Source organism: Canis lupus, chromosome 24 (genome assembly GCF_048164855.1).
Source record: "Canis lupus baileyi chromosome 24, mCanLup2.hap1, whole genome shotgun sequence".
Taxonomy (NCBI): domain Eukaryota; kingdom Metazoa; phylum Chordata; class Mammalia; order Carnivora; family Canidae; genus Canis; species Canis lupus.
This window is the reverse complement of record NC_132861.1, coordinates 1,800,674-1,819,616: the sequence shown is the minus strand read 5'-3', so window position 1 is coordinate 1,819,616 and position 18,943 is coordinate 1,800,674. Positions and strand designations below refer to the sequence as shown.

The following is an 18,943-nucleotide window of genomic DNA, read 5'->3' as shown; positions in this document are numbered from 1 at the left end:
TTAAGTCCCAGTATTCCAGAATGTGACCTTACTTGGAAATAGGATCATTGCAGATGCAATTTACTAAGATGAAGAAGATGAAGTCAGGTAGGTGTAGGGTTGGTTCCTAATCCAATATGACTGGGAAGAGATGTGAGGAGACAGGTGACAGCATTCTACAAGCCAAAGGGAAAGGCCCAAAACCTGTCCCTCTCTGAGTCTTCAGCAAGGATCCTGCTGACACCCTTGTTTTGGACTTCTGGGCTCTAGAACCATGAGAGGATACAAAGTCCTTTTCATGACTATCTACATTGGGTGGGAAAGAAAATGTTTTTATGACTTTTGCCCCAATGCTGTCATGAATATAAAGTGGTTGGGGTCTTGTGCCTGTGGCTAATCAGCAGGAGCATTAGTTCATGGAAACAAGCTCGTAGCAGCATTCTAGGCATAGGCATGTATAGTAGTTTTTGTTTGTTTCTTTAATTGAAACCAAGCAGTGCGGATACTGCAAATGTTGACCATTCAGAAAGAACATGATACTCCAGAGGCCCTGCTCTAATCACTACACCTCAGATTAATCACATAACTCTGCCGTGTTATGGTGAACACGTTCACCACTTATAGGTTCAACCAGAAGTTGCTCTAAATATATATATATATTCTAATATATATCCATTTTGACTTTCACAGTATTCCTACAAGGTAGGAACTAGAACCTTGCTTGTCTAAGTTTCTGTCTAGGTTTCTTAGACTTGCTGCTGTAATAATCATAAATTTAGTGGCTGAAAACAACACAAATGTACTCTCTTCTGCAAATCAGAAGTCTGGATTGGATCTCACTGTAGTAAAGGTATAAGCAGAATTGTCTTTCTTCTGGAAGTTCAAGGGGGCAATTTGTTTCCTGGCCTTTTCCAGCCCTTTTTTAAAAAGTCATTTATATGAGAGAGCAAAAGAAAGAGGATGGGGGAGGGGAGAGGGAGAAGCCGACTCCCTACTGAGCAGGGAGCCTGATGCCAGCTGGATCTCCCAGGACCCTGTCCTGAATAGAAGGCAGACAATTAACTGAGCCACACAGGCGACCTCTTTTCCAGCTTCTTTAAGGCCTCCTGCATTCCTTGGCTGGTGGCAGGGTCCTCCATCTTGAAATGTCTCTCTGACCACCACCCTACCCTCATCCACTTGGAGGGGCCCTTGCCATCCATCACACTGGGCCCACCTGGAGAATCCAGTCATCTCCACATTTTAGTTAGCTGATTGGCAACCTTAATTCCACCTGCAGTCTTAACAGCCCTTTGCCCTGGAACCTAACATCCGCAATTTCCGGGGAGAAGGATGTGGACAATCTCTGGGGCGGGGATAGGGGTGGGGGCACTCACTGTTCCGCCCTCCACACTTGCCCGGGGTCCCGCAGCTAACAAGGGGAGTGCTGAGCCCGAGAAACTTAGCTATACGAGCTGTTGGCTTAAACTGGAGACAAAACTCTTGTTGCGGGGAGACACTTCCCTTCAGTATCACTGGCATTGTTCTAGGGAGTCAAGGAGTCAGGGTTTTAAAACGCGTCCTTCGTAGGCCCGGCTACTCCGATTACAGCGCCTCCCGCCCAACCCGGGGACCTTCCGTCGCCGGCAGCCCGAGGGACGACCGGCCGGCCCGCCCGGCGGGAGCGCGCTCGCCGGGGCCGCTGCGGCCGACTCCGGGGGCGCGGGAAGCCGGCGAGCGGCTCCTCGACCTGGCGCCGGGCCTCTGCGGGCGGGAGCGGGGCTGGCGGCGGCGGCCGGGACTCGGGCGGGCGGGCGACGCCCTCGCGCGGTGGGGGCGCCGGGAGACCCGCTCTCCGCGCCGCAGGACCCCCGCCGCGGCCTCCGGCCCTCTGGGCGCCCGGCGGGGCGCAGGTGCCGGCAGCGGGGGCCTAGCGGGGGCCTGGCGGCGGCGCGGGCGCTCCCGCAGCAGGGCCGTGGGCACCCGGTGCCGCCTCCGAGCTCACGCGCTGAGGTTTCCCTCCCCGCTCCCACTCCTGACTATTTCCAAACCACTTCCCTGGCTTTTGATCGGGAGAGGCCTGCAAACAGACTGTCACACTCAGCACATGCAGATCTTTTACTGAGCCTATGGGTGTCATACTGAGTAACGGGGCCAAATAGTATTGGTTTTCAGCTAAGAAAAGTCAGTGGTTGATCTTGCTTATTGATTCCTGCCCATTACATGGACTAAAGACCCTGAAGAATAAAAGGATAGAAACATGGGAAAACTTGGCCTCCTTAAGTCGGGTAATACCAAGGGTAAGTGACAACAGTGGCAAATAACTTTCTTTCAGATCCCTACATATACTGAAAGACCTGACTTTTTTTTTTTTTTAAGACTGTATTTATTTGAGAGAAAGAGCAGGAATGAGCGCATGAGCAGGAGGTAGGGGCAGCGGCAGAGGCAGCGGCAGAGGCAGAGGCAGAAGCAGGCTCCCCGTTGGGGGCTTCATCCCAGGACCTCGGGGTTATGCATGCCCTGAGTGTAAGGCAGATGCTTAACCGACTGAGCTACCCAGGTCCCTCAAGACCTGACTGTTCTTGAATTGTTATTGAACACAATGCATCTAATTTGGTTAATATGGAAAAATTAATTATAGAGATGCCATGTGATTCTATCATACACATGAATACAAACGGCATTTTACAGGTTGCTGTAGTATGTATTTTGGATTGTGATTTTTGCTCTATCTGCCATGCTCTCTGTGCCTCATAATTCTTTGTGGTGTGATTAAAAAACACACACGCAAGTAAGCTTTCTGAAAATTAAGTTAATTCATTCCAGTGGGGTTTTTCCTGCAATGTTGCTAAGGTTTTTAATAATACCAATAGCTGCCATTTCACCAGGGCCTTCTCTGTACCCGGCAAAGTGTTAGGAACTTTTATTCAGTCTCCTTTACCTATGAACTAATCCAGCTAGCTGCTTCATCCAGGAAATACAGGAAGGAAGACTGAAGTTCAAAGACTCTGCTTATCTCTTATTAATCTTGGGCACTTCCAAATCCACATGTCCCAAAAGGAACACATGCCTCCCTTCAGAGGCCATTCCCCACCCCTGCCACATTCCCACTGCCAGGAAAATTAAACACACACACACACACACACACACACACACACACAGCCATTGTGCTTTTCCTTCCTCTCAAGGAATGGTATCATCATTCACTCAGTTTACACTGGCAACCTGGGAGGTCTGTCTTGTCGTTTTCTTTCTGCTTGTCCCCCATAAATCCTACCAATTCTTTCTACATATTTTCTCCTCATTTTCTTCATCCCCATTGCCACCACCCATTCCACTCCTCATCATTTTCCTGCCTTTTCTGTTGCTTCAGGAGTCTGGCCCTCCTGCCCCGTCAAGTGTGCAGTCCATTTGCTCTGCAGCCAGAGTGAGTGATTTTTCTAATATGCTCTTGTCTTCAGAGGCAGCACATTAATTACCCCAAGGATAAAATCCAACAACCTGAACTTGACTTACAGTGGCCTTCAGATAAGACCCTGTCTGTCTCACCAGTCTGTTACAGTCCTCTTTCAATTCCCTGAACCGAACACAGTCTCTTGCTCTTAGATATGCCAGCCCCTCAGCTTACATCACTCTTGCCTGCTGCTTGTTGCCTAGCCAAATTCCATTCATCCTTCAGGCTTCAGTTAAATATCATTTTCCTAACTCCTGTGGATAGTTCTGCCATATGCTAGCACAACTTTCTGTAAGGCTCATCCCCCTACATTTATAGAGGTCTGAGGTCCCATCTGTTTGGGGCATGTGTGATGGCAGGGACCATGAGAGGTCAAAGTGCGGTGCTGAAAAACTGCCTCTGGCATTGAAAGATACAAACCACCCTCGAACAACACAGGTTTGAACTGCACGGGGCCACTTATATGCGGATATTTTGATAAATGCAGTACGGTTAGTAAATTTTTTTTTTTTTTCAGAATTATAAAAACTTGTGTAGGTCCTGAAGGTCTACGTGTTCAGGCAATAAAGGAATAAATTGCCGTTGTCCTATTGTGGTGATTAGAGCTACTTTGACTTAATTCTGCCTTTTGAAACTAAATTTAATTCTCAACGTTTCTGATTTTGAACACAGTTTGGGAGAGATCCTAGTGTCTGTGTCCGTGGAGCCGGGCTGCGTGGTGCCCCAGCATGGATGGCTACATGGTCCTGAGAGTGATCGGAGAGGGCTCCGTCAGCACAGCCCTTTTGGTTCAACAAGAAAACAGTGATCACATGTTTGCCATGAATGAAATAAGGCTTCCCAAGGTTACTGCTGAAGCAGTTAGCTCATGTTGAAAGTGTACACTCACTGGTTCAGGAAAATCAGTTCTTGATATTTAACATGGAATTGTTCTTTTGAACAAAAGATGTAATAGGTTTATTCATTAGCTTTATAAGGTCTTGATATATTCTATATGGATTTTAGGATATTGTAATTAATAAAAAGGGAGAAAAATAGTCCAGGTGGCAATTGCTGTTTACTTTTATCTCAATGACCAATTTGTAATTCCAACTTTGCATACCTAAGAGGGTAGGAAGCCTCAGCAGAAGCAACTTAGGTGCCATATTAATGAAAATGGAGCATAAAAATACAATGAAGAGCAAAAACTTAAAATGCTAATTTTTGTTATCAGGGAAGCTATTCTGTGGATCAGCTCTGGGTTTTATTTCCCTGGAAGATGAGGAAGGTACTGCCTTATCCTTGTTTATCAGAGTTGTCACAGGAAAGAATCTGTGCCATGGAGGCTGCTTAATAATGTCTTATCAATTTTTTAAAAATACATTTTAATGAGATTCTCAGAATTCTAAGTATTTATTTCTCCACTATGTTCTTGACCTCTTTTACTGATTCTCAAGTGTGCTTCAAAGTCATCTGGAGGTTAAAACACAGATTGCTGGGCCCCACCTCCAAGTTTCTGGTTGAGTAGGTCCAGGTGGGCCTGTGAATTTGCAAGTCCAAAGTAAGTGGAATACCTTTTGGGGCCTAAATAAGCAAAAACAGAAACAAAAACTATTCCACTCTTTTTTTCTGTGTTATTTTGTTTTCTTTTGGGACATTTTTATTTAGCCTAGAAACATTTGTTAACATAATATTTATACAAGTCAGGTAAGGTACTACCTGAGAAAGACTATTAAATCTCTTTACTCATGTATGTTACTATGTCCCAGCCTCTCTGAGTGAGTGCTAAGACTGTACCTGAACCTGCCACATGGAGTCCCTGACCCAGGGGCCCAGGCCGTCCATTAGGGTCTGCTGATACAGTCTTAAGCTCACTTGTTTGATTTCTAAGCTGTAATCCTGAATTCCCAAGCAGGGGAATATGTAGCTGTCAAGAGGGTATCTTGTTCTTTTATGTTCCACTCTGGGACTCAGCTGTCAGCATCTCTATCCTTAAATCTCCCTCATCAGCAGGCATTGAGAGACAGCTTCTCTGGAGATCTCTGCCTTCGGTGTGAATGATGCTAGACATAATCTGAGCTCCTCTTTTTTAATGCAGAATATCTTCCTCACCCAAAATGGAAAAGTAAAACTGGGAGATTTTGGATCTGCCTGTCTTCTGTCCAAGTATGTACATCTATTCTGTAGTAGTGACAGCCATCAAAACGTCCATTATTCAGGAATGCTCTGTAATCATGTTTTGCCTTTTTATGGTTTTAGTCCTATGGTGTTTGCTTGTACATACGTGGGAACACCTTATTACGTGCCCCCAGAAATTTGGGAAAACATGCCTTATAATAATAAAAGGTAAGTAACGACTTACTTGTTATAATGAGTACCAAGCATGACTGCTTGGTGACAGGCAGTGTAGCCTTCAGGTGAAGTATGGTTTTTGAAAACTATATTTGAAAGAGAATCTAAATGCCCAGGCTTCTAGATGAAAGTCATAGTTTTCCAACTGTTTTAATCAGAGCTGAAAGGAGCTAAATGTAAAAGCTGAAGGAAAGGCTAGTCATTTCTAGGGACAGTATGATATGAATGACATGACTGATTCACACATTCTGCTTCTCTCACTTTTAAAAATCCTAAAGCATGCACAGCCCAGGTGGCTCCATGGTTTGGTGCCGCCTTCAGCCTGGGGAGTGATCTTGGGGACTGGGGATCCAGTCCCACGTCAGGCTCTCTGCATGGAGCCTGCTTCTCCCTCTGCCTGTGTCTCTGCCTCTATGTGTGTGTCTCTCATGAATGAATAAATAAAATCTTAAAAAAAAAAAAAAACCCAAAGCATAGGTTGCAACCCTACCAGTTGTATCAGAATGATCGGAATGTCTGGGGTGCAGGGAAGGAAGCATCAGTAATATTCCAGGATCACCAAGTGATTCCAATGTGCAGCAAAATTTGGAAACCACTGGATTATGTCAGTGAGTTAATATTTACAGGACTGGCTAACCAGTACTTGACTACTAGATTAATTAATTATAAGAAGACAGTACGAAGGCCTTATGAGTTAAAACAATATTTTTCTGAATATACGTAATAATGTGCCCATTAATACAGTGGGTGAGCAGGGGATGTATTGGAAATATAGAGGTATACATGAAGGGATATGGCAACCACCTACTTTTTCACTGATATTAATGACATTTTGGTGTTTTCTCCATCCATTTGCTTTCCCCTCTAAACCCAGTTTATGTATTCTACGTACAACTGGTATTCTGTTGTTGTTTTTTTTTACCACCACATATTTAAACTCTTCAAAAATATGTTCCTCTAGAAAAAATAAGTGGGAAATATCAGAAAGGGAGACAGAACATGGAAGACTCCTAACTCTGGGAAATGAACTAGGGGTGGTGGAAGGGGAGGAGGGCGGGGGGTGGGGGTGACTGGGTGGCGGGCACTGAGGTGGGCACTTGACGAGATGAGCACTGGGTGTTATTCTGTATGTTGGCAAATTGAACACCAATAAAAATAAATTTATTATTAAAAAATGAAAAAAAAGAAAAAAGAAAATAAATAAAACATCCTTGCAAAAAAAAAATATTGTTCCTCTAATGATATATTTCCAATTTTCAGTATCATAAACAGTGTTGTGATTAACATACCTGTTGTGCATAAATAGGTCATTATTTTGTAACACATTCTTGGCATGAATTCTTAAAAGTAGAAACACCTAAAGGCTCGCTTATCTTACCCTCTGCGTGGTTGGTTTCTGAAAAGGGTATGATAATCCCTACTGAATTGGTTCTTTTAATAGTAAAATTGAGTGAATTGGGGCTGGAATCGTGGGTCGTGGGTGGGATGGGGTAACTGGGTGATGGAGGGCAGGTGATGTAATGAGCACAGGGTGTTATATAAGACTAATGAATCACTGACCTATACTTCTGAAACTAATACTGAATTTGAATAAAAAAATAAAATAAAATTGGAGTGAATTGGGGACAGAGTAGCTGTCCCAATAAAGGAACTTACTGGGACGATAGGGGGAATTTGAGTTTGGACAGATATTCAATAATATTGGATTAAGTTTAACTTTCTTGGATGTGACAATGGTATTAGGTTTATGAGGAAGAATATCCTTGCTCTTAGGAGATCATCCTGACGCATTTAGGAGTAAGGTCTTGGGGGTCTGCAGTCTTTATTTAAAGAGGTTCAGATATATATATGGAAGAGGGCAACAGCTCACAGATGTGGCAAATGTTAACAATAGGGGACTCTAAGAGCACATGGACACTGACTTTTCTCTAGCTTTGAAATTTTAAAAAATCAAAAGTTGGTTTTAACAGTTGATTAAAGCCATTAATTAAAATGGAGAGATTGTCACATACTAAAAGTCTGGGGCATGACAGCTGGTTGTGAGGAAATGAGAATGCTTAGTATGGAGGAAGGTAGGTGTATGGGGCAAACCATAGAATCTTCTTACGATTTTTGAAGAACTATTTTGTGGAAGTATGAGTAGTTTTTTTTCTCTGTGTTTGGGAATGTACAGGTAACTCAGGGCATGGCAAGGGTTTCCAGAAGACACATCTTGGCTTATGATAAGGAAGATCACTATCCCGTAGAGCCATCCAACAGGGGCACAGGCTGTGCCTGGGGTAGAGACCTGTTTATCAGGAAGTGTGATCAACAGCCTGGGGTTGTGCATGGATGACCTCGGTGCACACTGCACTGCATGACTTCTACAGTCCTTCCAGCTCTGCCAGTCTGAGCCCGCAAATATTCAGTCCTGTACCAAATGCTACTGAAATGATACCCGAATCACCCTGATATAGAGAGATAGAGGCTGGAGAGCAGAGAGTTTTACTGTGACCATTACTGTTAGTAAGTATCTACGTATTAGACCACACTTACCATTTATTTTATGTTAGTAACTAGAAATTACTTGTGCTATTTATTCTTATTAAAGGTAATTTTTCATTTTTGATTTTTTTTATATTTCATATAATCACTCATAACCCATTTGTCATTCCATTGCTTCTTTATGCTTCCAGTGACATCTGATCCTTGGGATGCATTCTGTATGAACTTGTACCCTTAAGCATCCAGTAAGTATGGTGTGCAAAATGGAAAAGGCAGCTCCTTGTCATATCTGGCAAAGTCCTTAGTAATGTGCCAGATTCCACTTGGCAGTTTGCTTCCCTGGGATGATGTAGGAGTGCAGAGCATTGACTCCGTCTCTGGCCTTCCATCTTGTTCTTCCCTCTGGCTCACAGATAACTACCTTGTGACCTCCCCACCGTGCCCCTGCCTCCAGAAAAGCTGGGAGTTAAGGTCTAGATAGTTTCAGAGAAGGGGTGGAGACTAGGGCCGAAAATAGCCATGTAGTGCCCTGGATTCCTCTGCCGGCTTTGCCCCCCGCCCCCCCCCCCCCCCCCCCCCCCACTCATCCACCCTGTCGGTAATTACCCTCCATAAAAGTCTGAGTAAATGGTATGGAGTAGCTTGCTTCGTTTTCAGTCTCAGGATCTGTTACTGAGCCTCCTCCACCTTCTAAGAGATGAATGCATGCCTGTTTCCATGGGTGTCACTTTTGCCTTCAGCCCCTTTTGTAGCATATACTAAGGGAAATATATCTATTATTTAGTTTCTGTGGTTTTATATTTAGCTTGCCTACCTTTCCTTTCCTCCCTCCCTTCTTTTTTTCACTATTCTCAGTTTTTTTATGTTGGTAATATATATATATATAACATTAAATTCCCCATTTTAACCATTTTGAGGGGCATTACTTTGCAATATTGTATAATCATCACTAGTCCCTATTTGCAAAGCTTTTCCACTGTCCTAAAATTTAAACAATAGCTTCCAATCCACATCCTTCCCCTCCAGCCCCTAGTAACTTCTAATCCACTTTCTGTCTCTGTGAATATGCATATTCTAGATATTTCATATAATTGGAATTACAGAGTACTTTTCCCTTTGTGTCTGGCTTATTTCATGTGGCATAATTTTTTTAAGATTTATCCATGTTGTAGCATGTGTCAGAATTTCATTCCTTTCTTTGATAGGATAATTATTCCATTCTGTGTTTATACCTTGTTTTTTTTTTAATTTTTTAAAAAGATTTTATTTATTTATTCATGAGAGACACAGAGAGAGAGAGAGAGAGAGGCAGAGACACAGGCAGAGGGAGAAGCAGGCTCCATGCAGAGAGCCTGACCTGGGATCATGCCCTGGGCTGAGGCGGCGCTAAACCGCTGAGCCACCGGGGCTTCCCTATACCTTGTTTTGTTTATCCATTCATCTGTTGTTGGACATTTGGATTATTTTCACCTTTGGGCTGTTGTGGAAAAAATTATCTTAACATTTATTTTTTCAAGATATTTTCAGAAATAATTTAGCAAAAAAGAGGTTAAATAACTTGCCTGTTTATTTAGCAGTTATTTATTACACAGAACATACTACTCATCCTTATTTGTAGCTTTGCATAGAAATAATTTCTGTCCTTTGGGCACAGATTAAAATTTGGCTCTAATCAAGCATTTTTTCATTTTTAAATTTTAATTGAAATATGGTTGACCTAGAGTATTATGTTAGTTTCAGGTGCATGATATAGTGATTCAAAACTTTTGTACATTACAGAATGCTCACTGTAACCATAGTTACCATCTATCACATACGATGTTATTCTGATATTGACTATCGGACTGTACTTTTCATCCTCGAGACTTATTTATTTTATACTTGGAAGTCTGTGCCTCTTAATCCACTCCACCTGTTTCGCCTATCCCACACACCCCCAGCAAGCGTCTTTACAGATGTGCTTGAGAGGTAGGAGAATGGGTGATGGAGAAAAAAACCTTCACCACCACCAGGTGAAAGGCACTTAACTGAAGCCATGTGCTATCTTCCTTGAATGTGCATGGTTTATAATGCCAGCTGTATCAATAGAACAACTTGGGAGACTACAAAATGGCAATGCCAGGGCCCATGTCACAGTAATTGAATTGAGATCCCTGGGATCCCTGGGTGGCTCAGCAGTTTAGTGCCTGCCTTTGGCCCAGGGCGTGATCCTGGAGTCCTGGGATCGAGTCCTGCATCGGGCTCCTGGCACGGAGCCTGCTTCTCTGTCTGCCTGTGTCTCTGCCTCTCTCTCTCTCGAATAAATAAAATATTTTTTTAAAAAAAGAAATCCCTGAGGGTGTCCTGGACACTAGTGTATTTTAAAACAATCGATTCCAGGGGTGCCTGGGTGGCTCAGTTGGTTGAGCGCCTGACTCTTGGTTTTAGCACTAGGTCATGATCTAAGAATCATGAGATCAAGCCCTTGTGTAGGGCTCCCGGCGCTCAGCTTGGAGTCTGCTTTTCTCCCTGCTCATGCCTGCTCTCGGTCTGTCTCTCAAATAACTGAATCTTTAAAACAGCTGATTCTAATGTACAGTCCAAGTGGAGAACCACTGTCATATACAGATAAGATTATTTTTAAAATTCAGTAACTTATTTATGATTATATTCTTTATTCCCCTGATTTTGTCTTTTTTGTGAACTTTTATATACATGTTCTTATTTTTTTCTAGCAGGAATAAGAATTAAGGCATATAGTGCGCTGATATTTGGCAAACAATCTGTTCTCTCATCTACTTTGAGGCAAAAGCAGTACTCAAACCTTTAGGAAATGTAGAAACCTAATATAATGTTTGAAACACCTGAGACAAGATTCAATCTTATTTTTCACCTGAATTTTTCCTTTGTTATATGTTGATTTTTTTCCTTTTTCATATCTTCACTTGCGTATTTTGTTAGTAGGGTAGTGTACTTCCAAGGCAGAATGCCAACATGTTCTTACATAAGTATTACCAAGGCTAACTAACATCTAATGTTAATTTCAATGTTTACTATACAGTGAAGTTTTTTTTTTTCAGTGAAGATTTTTTTAAATGTTATCCTGGCATGTCATTTTGTATCCCATTCTATTGCTTGTCAAATTTTAATAGCTCCTTTGATGACGAGAAAGGTAAAAAGGATTTGGCAGTAGAAGTTTAAAGCTGGAACATTCTGGAGTGCATATCACAGGGGGAGCAGGCCTAGGGGCTTCTGGGGAGGAATGAAGCAAATGGTTGAAAAGCCTGTTAGTTCAATTGACTTCTTAAAAAGCTACATGTGTATTTTACTTTGATTTTTAAAATATGTGAAAAATTTGTATCTGCAAACACATTGATTACAGGTGCTAAGACTTTATCTAGATGGGGAAGTTTTGCATTATTTACATTTACCTTCCTTCTGAACCTACTGTTAAGATTTCAAATAGTACCTGAAGGACTTCTCTGGGAAGAAAAATGACCAGGTAGCAGATATTCTTAGAAAATTAAATTAATTCATAAGAATTCAGTTGAGCTGGTCATTTCTTCAACTCTTGCCTTGTCTCTGCTCTTACAATTCAGCTTTACTTTTTAGTTCAGGCAAATAGCTGGAAAAGTCTTATTCTCAAAATATGTCAGGGGTCCATGAGCCCATTGCCATCTCAGTACTCCTGTGAACTCCAGCATCTAATCAAGCAGATGTTTAAAGGAAATCCCTCACATCGCCCTTCTGCTATGACACTTCTCTCTAGAGGCTCTTTGGCTTGGCTTATCCGCAAGTGCTTACCCCCAGAGGTATGATAGATCAACTGTGAGCAGTTTTCAAGTATGGTCAAATGGTTTGTTATCTTTTAAACACAACATGAAGTACATGCTTGTAAAAATTCAAATATTGCAGAAAAGTACACACAAAAAGAAAACCTTATTTTTCCTCCTCCTCTCCCTTACACAATGCTGTTCTCCAAGAATACTGACAGGGAGAGTTGGCATAACCTTTCTGATCTTTTTCTAGACATGTAGTAACGTCTATTTATGTGTCTAAATTGTAGATATTTTCTAAATGGCACTTCTATTTTTCAACTATAAATAGGATTGTGGGGAAGAATGTTGACTAAATGACATTATGGCAGTGTCTAAAGAAACTTGTACTCAGCATCTTTAAATTCTCTACTTTAAATTTTCAGATCATCACAGAATATAGCGAGCAGGTATTAGAAGAAACCAAAAATTCTAAGCATAATACACCAAGAAAAAAAGATAAGAATTTTAGAAAGCTTACTTTTTGTTAAATTTTCTTTTAAAATGTAGTTTAGCCAAAAAGAAAACTATAATTTTCAAGTTACTAGAATTTCAGAGATCTCTTGAGATTAAAATTTTCTTATTGCATATTTCAGATGTAATTCTGCACTGATTCTTATACATTTTGTTTTCCACAGATCAAAAAGCCTACTTTGGAGATTTTAATGATTGTCCTCTGTTTCATTATTGGTACCATGTTCCCTTTGGTCAGGTAGAAAGCTTCTGTGTCCTGGCCTAGGAATCTAACCACAAAAATGCAATGTTAATCTTCTAAGGAATTATCCCCATGTGCCCATAGAACCATCTGGTAAACAAAAGTTTAAAAAGTAGAGCCTTTTCAAGAGTTGAAACTGTCCACGTAATAGCTACACAAAACTTCCTTATATATTTAGTCAATCCTGAACAAATTTCAAATGTAATTTATTGTCTCTTTGGAAGTTGTCATCTTTTAATTTTTTCAAAGCTATTTTTGTTCCTTTTTTTTTTTTTTTTTTTTAAGTAAACTCGATGCCCAACATGGGGCACAAACTTACGACCCTCAGAGCAAGATTTTTGTTGTATACTCTACCGACTGAGCCAGCCAGGCGCCCATAAGTTTGTTCCTTTTCCTTTGTCATCAGTGACTCAGACTTTCCATCTGAAGAGATCCACTGAAGATGGTAGATACAAGCAGAATAAGAGAGAAGACAAATAGAAATAGATCATCCACTCACTGCAGGGACATGTTGCAAACCTCTGTTGTTTGGTGCCCATTATCTTAGTGTCACATACTCCACAAGAGATACTCAAAAACTGTACCGTTTTCTGGAAGTTAAATTTTAAATGTTGTTTTTGTAGGAATGTATATCCTTCTTAGTAACGCAAACCCTTCGGTCTTATAATTCAGCCTTTTCTCCATTCCTCAGAGGGTAGCCATTACCTTTGTTTCAACAGTTTGCTTTCGTGTTAATTTTACCTTAGGTACCATTTTGTAGCTTTTGTCTATATGCCAGGGTACTGCGAAATTAGTTTTAAAATGCTTGGCAATAACAACAACAACAAAAAGTCTGAGAAAAGTTTCAAAATGGTGTAGCTGAGTATAGTTTTACCATTTCTAAAAAGAGGAATAAACCAGTGGAGAAGTGCCACCATGTCAGACCATGAGTCAGGTAGCATCTCCACCTGGTCAGGAGACAGTGCCACCGGAACAGTGAACGCTGTGTGAGGGCAGGGGCTACATCTAATTTACTCACTGTTGTATCTTCATCATAGACGTTCAGTAACAAGTTTTTAAAGTGTTGAATGAATGAACATGGATGGCTGGGCTCTGCCAGGGAAAATCAGCCACCCTTAGAAGAGGGACCTGGTGCCTGAGTTCTCCCTGACTGCCGCTGCTGGCGCCTAGTGAGGGAATAAGCAGCTCCTTTCTTGTGAGGGACCCCTGTCCCACGGGCTGTGACAGCTGTCAGGAAGAGTGAATCGCAGTGTCTTACCTTTTCAGATGTTAACATTAGGAATAACACAGCAGAAATAACCTCTGTTTAAATTACCAGATGATTAAAGCTTGCTATCACTATTCAGGATAATGCTTTGGCTCTCTGACTTTAAAAACCTTACTTGTCTTTCAAGCTTTATGCAGATCACATGAGGAACGTAATAATGTGAGCCTTTGCATCCTTCTTCTTCCTACCTTCTCTTTTTAAGCAGACTCCAGCAGAATCAAGATAGCTTTGGAAAATGAGGCAACCACAACAGTAAGAGCTTTAAAATTACGTTTATGAAATGCCTGTCTACTGGGTACCATCCAGTGCTGTGAGATTTTTGGAAGACTGGGGACCGGGCCCAGTTTTTCGTCTTTTGGCAAAACTAAAAGACAGCCTGCAGAATGGGAGAATATATTTGCAAATGACGTATCAGATAAAGGTCTGGTATCCAAGATCTGTAAAGAACATATTAAACTCAACACCCAAGAAACAAACAAGCCAATCATGAAATGGGCAAAAGACATGAACCGAAATTTCAGAGAGGAAGACATAGACATGGCCAACAAGCATATGAGAAAATGCTCCACATCACTTGCCATCAGGGAAATAGAAATCAAAACCACAATGAGATACCAACTCACACCAGTGAGAATGGGGAAAATTAACAAGACAGGAAACAAAAAATGTTGGAGAGGATGTGGAGAAAGGAGGACCCTCTTGCACTGTTGGTGGGAATGTGAACTGGTGCAGCCACTCTGGAAAACTGTGTGGAGGTTCCTCAAAGAGTTAAAAATTGCAATTGCAGTACTGGGGATTTACCCCAAAGACACAGATGCAGTGAAACGCCAGAACACCTGCACCCCAGTTTTCACAGCAGCAATGTCCACAATAGCCCAACTGTGGAAGGAGCCCGGTGTCCGTCAACAAATGAATGGATAAAGAAGATGTGGTCTATACATACAATGGAATATTACTCAACCACCAGAAATGACAAATACCCACCATTTGCTTCGACGTGGATGGAACTAGAGGGTATTATGCTGAGTGAAGTAAGTCATCTGGAGAAGGACAATCATCATATGGTTTCACTCATACAGAGAATATAAGAAATAGTGAAGGGATTATAGGGGAAAGGAGGGAAGATGAGTGGGAAAAATCAGAGAGGGTGACAAAACATGAGATGCTCCTAACTCTGGGAAACAAACAAGGGGTAGTGGAAGGAGGTGGGAGGGGAAATGGGGTGACTGTGACAGGCTTCCTGCTCACTGGGGAGCCTGCTTCTTCCTCTGCCCCTCCTTCTCCTTGTGAGTGCTCTCTTAAATAAAAATTGTTTTTTAAAAAAGGAAATTATACAAAGATTTAGTGGCATAAAATACTTATCTCAGTTTCCTTGGGTCAGATATCCATGAAAGCTTAACTGGATCCTCTGGCTTAGGATCTCACAGGACTACAACGAAGGTTTTAGCTAGGCTATGGCCATCTCAAAGGTCAAACATAAAAGGACACTCTTCCAAATTCATTCATGTGGCTGCTGACAGGATTCAATATTTTGCAAGCTGTTGGACTGACGGCCTCAGTTCCTTGCTGGCTGTTGGCTGCCCTCATTTCTTTGCAGCAGGTATCCCCTTAAGGGAACATCATAAGCATTTATACTTGAGATCTATAGAAAGAAGGAAGCCATATATATTTATGGCCTATACTTACAACATAGCAACTTATTCCATCAAAACACCAAGCAAGAAGAGCCAGAGAGTGTAATGGTCTTTTTTCTTTTTTTTAAGATTTTATTCATGAGAGACACAGAGACAGAGGCAGAGACATAGAGGAAGAAGCGGGCTCCCTATAGGGAGCCTGATGCAGGACTTGATCCCAGGACCCCAGGATCACGACCTAAGCCAAAGGCAGATGCTCAATCACTGAGCCACCCAGGTGTCCCGAGACACAGTCTTTTCAAACCTAATCCCTAAAGTAGTATGCCACATTTACCATATAGTATTTGCTAAAAGCAAGTCAGCAGGTGTAGACCACATCAAAGGGAGAGCATCATACAAAATCTGAGTGCCAGAAGTTGGGAGTCATTGGAAATCATTTTAGATACCACCTACCACACCTTAAAAATGTTTTTCTGGAAAAGTTACTGAAAAGCTATTCTTAGGTAAGTTTAATTTATAACAGATAAACACAGGGCAAGGGGGAAAAAAAGACAGGGAGGCAAATCATAAAAGACTCTTAAGTATAGATAACAAAGAGGGTTGATGGAGGGGAAGTGGGCAGGGGGTTGGCTAAATGGGTGATGGGCATTCTATGTAACTGATGAATCATTAATTCTACACTTGAAACCAATATTACACTATGTTTACTAACTGGAACTTAAAACTTTAAAACTGCCTCTATCTATCTATCTATCTATCTATCTATCTAATCTATCTATCATCTATCATTTATCGATCTATCAATAATTTATTAAAATAGAAGCTCTGGGGCAGCCCTGGTGGCTCAGCGGTTTAGCGCCGCCTTCAGCCTGGGGTGTGATCCTGGAGACCTGGGATCGAGTCCCACATCCAGCTCCCTGCATGGAACCTGCTTCTCCCTCTGCCTGTGTCTCTCTGCCTGTCTCTCTGTGTGTGTGTCTCTCATTCATGAATAAATTTTTAAAAAAACTTAAAAAAATAGAAGCTCTGTATTTGGGCCCTTAAAAGACTAGTAATTTTTTTTTAAGATTTATTTATTTATTTATTTATTTATTTATTTATTTATTTATTTTAATTTATTTGAGAGAGGAGAGAGAGAGAATGTGAGCAGGGGGAAGGGCAGAGAATGAGGGAAAGAATCTCAAGCAGATTCTACGCTGATAGCAGAGCCTGATAGGGAGCTCAATCTCAGGACCCTGAGATCATGAGCTGAACTGAAATCAGAGTCAGATGCTTAAACAATGTGCCACCTAGGTGCCCCAATATTGGTGAGCAATATTAAAGACATAAAGCTTTAGATCTAAGTATCTCAAATATGAATGCTTCTTTTCTGGTGTGAAACATGCACATTGAGATTTGGTCTATCCCTTTTTCAAAATGTAGCCACAATTCCAGATGTGCCAAAATAGAATTTTGTTCATTAATCCAAATGTACCATGTTTATTAACCCTGACTTTCATTGATGGTAACACAGTCTTGCCCTTCATTTGATCACTTCAGTTTTTAAAATGCTATTTTTCGTTAATAATCAATTTAGGACTTAAAACCAAGTCTAACTAGTGGCTCTCAAACTTAAGCAGGCACAAAATGTTTCTAAGGATGTGTATTAGATTCCTGGGGCTGCTGGCAATAAAATAACACAAACCAGGCTGCTTCAAGCAGAAATGTATCCTTTTACAGTCCTGCAGGTTAGAAGTTTGCAATCAAGGTGTTGAAAGGGCCGTGTTTTCTCTGTTCTAGAGGAAAATCTTTCCTTGCCTCTTCCCAGGTTCTGGAGGTTGCCAGTAATGCTTGGCTTTTAATTCTTTGGCTTATAGATGCATCACTCCAATCTCTACCTCTGTGTTCAGAGGTGCTTGTCCCTCTGTCTTCTGTGTCTCAACATAGTATTTTCCCCTGTGTCTCCTCTGTATCCAAAGTTCCCTTATCATACAAGGATGCCTATAATTGGATTAAGTTCTACCATAAACTAATAAGACCTCATCTACCTTCACTGGATTACATCTGCAGAAGTCTTATTTTCAAGTAAGGTCACATTCACAGGTACCAGGAATTAAGATTTCAACCATTTGGGGGACCATGACACACAACAGGCTGCTTGATAAAGATGCAGATTCCAACTGCACAGGAACCTCCCTATCCCTTGGAAATTCTGATTCTTTAGGTGTTGGGAAAGGTATAAATATCTGCTAGTTTAATAAGCCCTGCAGGTATGTTCTATGGGAGTGGTACACCGTCCACATTTTGGCAAACTGTACTCAAGCCAACCAGCTAGACCTTCTGCTAACTGTTGACTAGCAACAGGTGAAGCCTCCAGGCTTAGTGTTCTTGATTTTCTTAATGAGAACATTTAGAAGAGGGAAAATGTGGCAAAATGAAGAGACACTGAGGTTAACATTAAAGGACCAAAGTCTGAATACTTGCTCCACACTACCCATATGGACTGTAACTCAGTCCCTCAACCTCTGATTCTTCAGCTACATCACTGAGCCTTTCTTCGAATTAAATGAAGTAACACTTGCAAAAGTATCTATCCAGTTCAAAGAGTGACAATAAAAATTTCTTCATGCCATTTAATCCAATATTTCCTCTTCATTCACCATTTATCTAACAAAAATTTATGAAGTACATACCAATGCCAGACATTGAGATTGGCACTCAGAATGCAACAGTGAACAATAAATATAGCCTATACTCCATATTCTGGAGGAACTATAACTTAAGGAAATGATCTAAAATATTCAAATAAATCATAAAACTCTTCATTACAACATTAACAAACAGAAAATAAACATCTAACAATAGAAAAAAATTATCTACTGCATGAAACACCCTGCAGGCATGAAGACTATGCCATAATGTGGAAAAATGCATTTAATGTGAAATAAAAATTAAAATACAAAGCTACATGTACACCGTGATTACAAATACATAAAAACAAAAATAATAGATTGTTGGTAAATTGAATTTAAGTATTTTTTAATAATAATAATATATTATGGGGAGAACAATGGACTGAGATCAACTGAAATGAAACAGTGGTAACATTATAAATGACTTTTTTTCTAAGACACACTGATGGAAGCACTAGTTTCTTCTTTTTTTTTTTTTTAAGATTTTATTTAATTTATTCATGAGAGACACAGAGAGAGAGGCAAAGACATAGGCAGAGAGAGAAGCAGGCTCCATGCAGGGAGCCTGATGTGGGATTGCATCCGGGACTCCAGGATCACTCCCTGGGCTGAAGGCAGGCACTAAACCACCAAG

General features: G+C 41.2%; 1 protein-coding gene across 1 annotated transcript; it reads left to right on the top strand.

The window, feature by feature from the left end:
• Nucleotides 1–1,874: 1,874 nt before the first annotated feature.
• Nucleotides 1,875–12,915, top strand: NEK3 (NIMA related kinase 3). The gene is given in 8 exon segments (XM_072797181.1): nucleotides 1,875–2,258; nucleotides 4,085–4,282; nucleotides 5,419–5,557; nucleotides 5,651–5,737; nucleotides 8,419–8,472; nucleotides 11,359–11,378; nucleotides 11,759–12,018; nucleotides 12,408–12,915. Coding segments are annotated over 7 exon segments (807 nt in total). The 5' UTR covers nucleotides 1,875–2,258; nucleotides 4,085–4,140; the 3' UTR covers nucleotides 12,513–12,915.
• Nucleotides 12,916–18,943: the final 6,028 nt, after the last annotated feature.